At 38.9% G+C, this 6621-nt stretch overlaps 1 protein-coding gene across 1 annotated transcript in view; it reads right to left on the bottom strand.

Annotated features, from left to right (window-relative positions):
• Positions 1-2800: 2800 nt before the first annotated feature.
• Positions 2801-6621, bottom strand: part of LOC112680466 — a 4789-nt gene continuing 968 nt past the window's right edge. The window contains exons 4-5 of the mRNA XM_025550565.1: positions 6203-6529; positions 2801-3047 (exon numbers count right to left, since the gene is read on the bottom strand). Coding sequence (XP_025406350.1) covers positions 2801-3047; positions 6203-6529 — 574 coding nt within the window. The remainder of the gene's footprint in view (positions 3048-6202; positions 6530-6621) is intronic.

Here is a 6621-nt window from a genome sequence, read left to right as displayed (position 1 = left end):
ACCGGTGGATTTCCGAGAAATCACGTCCGTCACCCGAAAACGACGTTTCTATTGTGATTGTTGTTAATATTGTTATTGCAATACTGTCAGTACGGATTCCCACGGGCAGAAATCACTGTTCGCGTTCAAGGATCGATGCGGCGGAACGGTAGTTGCGAATGATAAGCTTTCGGCGTGCACGCGAACACTCGGATTGTTTTGTTCGCGCACGTACCCGGCGAATAAAACGCGTGTGCATAAATCGCGTTCGGTTCGGCGGATTGACAAAATCATTTTAAAACTCCCTTATTTCTTCCGCCGTTTTTTATTTTGTTTTCGCGATAAATACTGTTTGGAACGAGATCAGCGCGCGCCCGCCGCTGTGTCGGGAAAGTATTTTTTTTTTATTTCATTTATTTTTTATTTATTTATTTATTTTTTTTCGTTTGTTCCTTATCGTAACGCGCATTGATTCTTTATAACGTTATTTCGTGTCCGCGCACATCCGAATTCGGCGGGATCAGATTAAATCTGCGCAGGTCGAATAATTGATATAAAAACGATTTATATAACGTCTCCGAGATATATACGTATATGGCTGTGTACGTATAAGCACGCGCGAAAAACGAACAAACGAAAAACTGCAATACAACAAAATACGAAACGTATAACGACACTTTTTTTTTTTTTTTCCGCTCAGTTCTACGCGTTTTTTTCTCCGTCTCTTTAAGTTTTTCACCCGCTGAAAAGACGAACATTCAATAGTATATTATTATAACGAGAGAGGAAATAACGACTTAAATTTTCAACACTTATCAAATAAACCTCCATTTATTAACTTGTTTCAAAGCGATAAACCAGTGATCGATCGATGAGCGCACAAATAAAGCGTTAAACACGAAAATAAATCAATTATCCGTTGGTTATTATTTGTTGTTCTTATTATTTTTTTTTCGGGGAAACTAAATAAAAACTTTTTTTATATCAAGTCCACCCTCCATCTGGAACGGATATTTATGACATTTTATAATCTCCGTTTACTTAATACGCATCATAATATATCATTGTAAAACTGATTTTTTCGCTTTATTTGTTTTGTGCCTATTCTGACGCACGAAATTTGTATTATCTATTTTATAAAGGGATCATTATACTATTTTATGAGTACCTACTACGCTATATAAGTTATCGAAATTCACAAGGAACACGTGGTGGTAACAGTATAAAATATATTTCCGTCCACGTTAGTTCCTGTGTACACAAAAATTATATATATACCTGTATAATTTTTTGTATAATTTGTGTGCACAATACGAGTAGTGTGTAAACGTGGCATACGGTAGTCACATCCAACGCGTTTTGTTGTCCTACCCCCCACGCTGTTCGTTATTATTACTGTTCTTCGGGTGTATTGCTCATTTGTTCAATACGGCTAATTCCGTTTGTACCTACGTACAGGTAAAAAAGTAGAAATTCGTCCAAATAAAAATCGAAAAACCTTTTCGAAAAGCGGATATGTAGGTACGAACCATAAAAAACGTGTCGTGCTGATGTATTCAATCAACATATGTTGGTGCATTTCAAAAGAAGAACTATGACAATATACGTGTAGCAGTAGTAGGATTTTCAACGAATTTTCACTTTTACCTATATTGATATACTATTAGAGATCTATCCAATTTCCGGTTTAACTAGCCGGGCTGTACGCATTTCTGTGTTCCAACAATTTACTGTTTTATTTTTTGACAACGTCGCACGGACGCAAGAAAATAATTACAAGTGTGTTGTATCCTAATTGTAGGAATTCTAAAATTCCAATTTTATGTAATTTTCGAAGCATGATATTGTATATTTGTATATTCAAAGAATTATTGTTGAAAAATCTTTATTTTATTTATTAAAAAATATTTTCAACATTCGGATCAAATGTGTTCTATTGGTGGCAATCATATGAAAACTATGAATTTAAAGTATATTGTAAAAAATGTATTTATTTTTATCTTTTATAAAATAACATTAACTTAGCACAATAAGTAAAAAATAAATATCGATTTCAATTTTTTTTTGAAGAAAAAGATGACTTTACATTTTAATTTTAAATGCAAAATTGTACATCCGAATCGGGATATCGTGTGAATGAGGTGAAAATTTAAAAATCATTGATAGTATTGAAATGTTATTGTATAAAGAACATTTGTCATCGGATCGTTGTAATTTACTACCCTGGAACTTGTTGTGGACGTTATGCTATTCCGAACCGTACGTTTGATCCTATTGCAGTACGAGTGTTGAATTTGTTTCATATATGCTGTTAAAACGAATGGAAAGAAATTGGGAAGTGAAACGAAATGAAATATGCAAGTGACGAGTAAGTCAAAATTTACATTTTCTGCTGATCATGTTAGGGGATAAGTTTTTCTGTTATTTCACAGTTTTGTACGGAATACCGTTTTCTAATACAACAATAGTTAAAAAATGAAAAAGCTGGAAAAATATTCATACGTATATTTTTTGTAGTGTACGGTTTGCACCGCGCATATTATGTACCGAGATACTGATAGACTACGTGGTTCACGAATATAATGTAATATCACAGAATTTTATATTTTTTCTAATCTGGAAGACCCGTTGCGTACCCGTTTATTTATTTATACATAATAATATTTTATATGTAGTGTACGCCTCTTGTCACCGAAATTCTTACCAGGCACAACGTACTGCACTCATTTAATTATAATAATTAAGATTATCATTGGCCAAAGCCCCATGATAATCGGAGGGCCCGTAATGATTTCTTCTTCTTCTTCGGTAAATTCGGCCACTAAGACCATTCCGACATACATCCTTGCCTCCAATTTTCTCTATCCGTTGCCTGTATCCTCCAGTCTAAACTTCTTTCTAACGCTTTCACATCATTTCTTACTACGTCTTCCCATCTCAGATGTGGTCTTCCCAGCGGTCTTTTCCCAGTAGGGTTTTCTTCTAATACTATACGTATGAGTGGGTTTTGGTTACGCCAAGTATGCTCAGCCCATATCAATCTTTTGTTCTTTATTGTTTCAAGTATACTGGGTTTTTGAAAGAGCGTTTCAAATTCATCATTTTTTTTTTTATTCTCCACTCACCGCTTAGCATGTCTTTTACTGGTCCAAAAATCTTTCGTAGTATCTTTCTTTCCGGAACTAAGAGTTTTCTTTCATCGCTTTTCCTTATTGGCCATGTCTCAGCTCCATAAGTAATTACAGGTCGTATTAATGTGGTGTATAATTGTGTTTTTAAATCTTTTGAAAATTATCTTGATCCCAGTAATTTCGTAAGACCATAGAGGCATTTATTTCCTGATTGAATTCTTGTCCCTATTTCTATTTCGATTTAATTTCTCTCTGAGAGTATAGACCCTAGGTACTTAAATTGTTTTGTTCTTTTAAAATTCTGTAATGATTTATAAGTATAAAATGTCGCTCTTCATATGATTAGCAAGCCGGAACGTTAACATACATTTTTTTTATTATTAGTATTGTTTTATAAACTTAACATGGAGTAGACAGTGTTTCCCAAACTGTGATCTGTGGACCTTTAAGAGTCCGCACGTGTATCGAAGGGGGCCCGCGAACGAAAATTTAAAATATACAAATTATTATTATTTATTAATGTTTTTTTAATTTTTATTTGTACTAATGGGTCCGGCAGAAAAAAAAATTGGGAAACGCTGAAGTAGAGGAGTTTATTCTCTCCCGCGGCGTTATGTGTAGTTCAACGGGTAAACCATAATGAAACAATTATGTATGAAATGTTACATTTACACTTATATTATTATTATTATTAAATATATTTCCGCTAGTGCGGCATATCCATATATGTTTATGAAAGGCATTAAATTAGATAGCGCAGTCGACTCGTCTAATATACGTGATTCTCACGATGTAATGGAATTAAGTAGTGTCAATATTTGATAATCTAGATCCTTGGAATTCGAAATACGAAATCCGGATTTAACTCTAAATTCAAATTTCAGATTTTAAGATCCAGTTTTTATTCTTAAATCGGATTCCGGATTTTGTAGTGAATTTTGTGGTTTCGGATTTTGAAAAGTTGAATTAGTATTCTTTTATGCACGATTTATAATAAAATATTGATAACTATAAATAATTTGCAGTGAATTGATTTTTTAATTATAATACTGAGATCCGCAATGTTAAACCCAAAATTCGGATATTGAAATCCGAAAATCCGTAATTCATCGGATTTGATTCCTATCACTGCTATTAACACGGTAGTAAAAAAAAAAAAATATCCATACGGGTGGTGGTGCGCGAGCGTATAATATAATAATAATGATGTATAATATAGACGGGTGTGCTGTGCTGGGCGAATAAACAGCGATAACAACACAACACGCTGTATAATAGCGTATTATAATATAATAATATACTCCGCGATATTATTGTAATGGTATAATAATCGTGTGGATTCGACGTGGCGGCCGGGTGCGACACGGGTACAATTGTCGTAAAACGCGTTTTTAAGAAAAACGCGTGCGTCCCGTAGACCCTAATAAACGCATACAGGGTGGTCGTTTTCACGAGGATCCGTCCTCGTCGAAATGCTTTACCCGTCAGGCCAGAAAATTCTGTAACGATTTTTACATAGTAATATTGGTCTATGCGTATAATGTGTATACTGATGAGCAGACACTACGTTTCAACTAGGGCATATATCATATTTCACTATTGTAAATCCCACAGCTAATGTCGAATGTGTAAATCGCGGCAGTTCGGCCACGACCTCCATCCAATTTGGCTGCACTCCGTACTGTTTTTTTCTGTAGAAGTCCATAGTCCGTAAGACGTAATCAAAAGCGCGTATATTAAATATTAATAACCAAACCAAATCGATCTACATCTATTCGTAATGTTAAGATATTTCCTTTTGTGCTCCCGAGTTACGGTATAATGTGTTAAAAAGGACTAGAAACCCATCTCTGAATATCATATATTCAACCCCGACCACGTTGCAGTTCTTTTCCGACAACCGTTTACGTCCCGTGCACGGACCTCGTCCGAGATCATTCGTGCGGGCATCCACGATGACGGTACGATTTTTCAACCATGAATCGAGAAACGCACCCTGTACACACCCTGTACGCGTACGGCGGCAGCGGGTAGGCGCTCGACAGAATGACTTTTGAACCATATAAATGGTGTGTGTGTGTGTGTGTGTGTGTGTGTGTGTGTGTGGGTTATGCGAATGAAATCAGTGCATTGTACACGTGTACAACAGCGTATCTGCAGCGGCCCCCGTGGAATGACTTGGCGGTCCGTGTTTGTGTGTATGCGTGTGTATTATGGCCAATAAACGCGAAAGGCAGACGCTTATGTGCGTACGGCAAATATTCCTTCGACCTTATTATTATTGTTACCATTGTGTTGTGTTGTCGAGGCGGCGGCGGCGGCGGCGTATTATTATTGTAATATATTCTCCTCTCGTGTGACGGATTCGGTTCGGTCTGGTCGCGGTGGTCGGCTGCAGGATTTCGCATTATCGATCGATCCCTGCGCCTCGACGATGACCGGTGCGCGCGAGATCGATGGACCGGAACGCGTCCCAGCGCCTAGGATCGGCACAATGCATGGAGCTCGTCCTTTGCGACGGTGCGATAATCTTTGATTATCGTTTTATTATTAACCGTATTATCGTATTATCATTACTATTACAATTTTTATTATTGTCATTGTTGTACATTATGTTGTCAGCCGTCGTATCGGTGAAGGGGGGGGGGGGGTATTATGCTCGAGAAGCGTTCCGAACAAACGCACGAGTGTGTACGATTTTATTCTTTTCCTTCTTACTTAAGCGTGCAGCGCGCACTCAATCGTTTTACGTGCACCCTAACCGCGGTTTAACCGTCTTCGCATTCCGGACCCAAATACCATTCGGATGTAGAAACAGAGCAAGTTGTTGTTTTCATGCGTAGGTATACAAATTATTTATTTTTTTTTTTCGTAGAAATTCTACATTTTCTTCTCCCCCCCCCCCCCCAAAAAAAAAATATTGACCGTGGTTCGGTAAACCCTCGGAACCAGCTTGTAACCCGGACAGATATCGATTGGCGGTCGATCAAACACATTACGGTGAACGTTTTAGTTTATTTTACGAGCTTAACTTAACTGTACGGAGACATTTCAACGTATATTTATGTAATCCTCGCAACAGGCCGTGTTACCTCGCAGTGCGATTCCACGACTCCATTTCGTCGCGGTCGCGCTGCGATCGCTCGACGCGCTCCTTCTCGGCGGCTGTCGGGCGCGGGGCCGTGGCCCACGCGCAACCGTTGGCCAGCGCGTACATGAGACATTCCGTGTGGCCGTTGTCCGCGGCGCTATCGCACGTGAACTCGTCCCACGGGCAATCGTGCTCGTGGGCGTATTTCAGGCATCGGATGTGACCGCCGCGCGCCGCCGCGTCGCACGTGTACGCGTCCCACGAGCACCCGTGCTCGTGCGCGTACCGCAAACACTCTAGGTGCCCGAGGGCGGCAGCGTCGCGGCACACGTCCGCGTCCCACGCGCAACCGTTGTCCAGCGCGTACTTCAGGCACGCGGTTTGGCCGTTGGCCGCGGCCGCGCTGCACGTTCTCTCGTC

Source organism: Sipha flava, unplaced genomic scaffold (genome assembly GCF_003268045.1).
Source record: "Sipha flava isolate LNK unplaced genomic scaffold, YSA_version1 101_pilon_pilon, whole genome shotgun sequence".
NCBI classification, from domain to species: Eukaryota; Metazoa; Arthropoda; class Insecta; order Hemiptera; family Aphididae; genus Sipha; species Sipha flava.
Note: the sequence above shows the minus strand (reverse complement) of the source record. Positions and strands in the feature narration are given on the sequence as shown.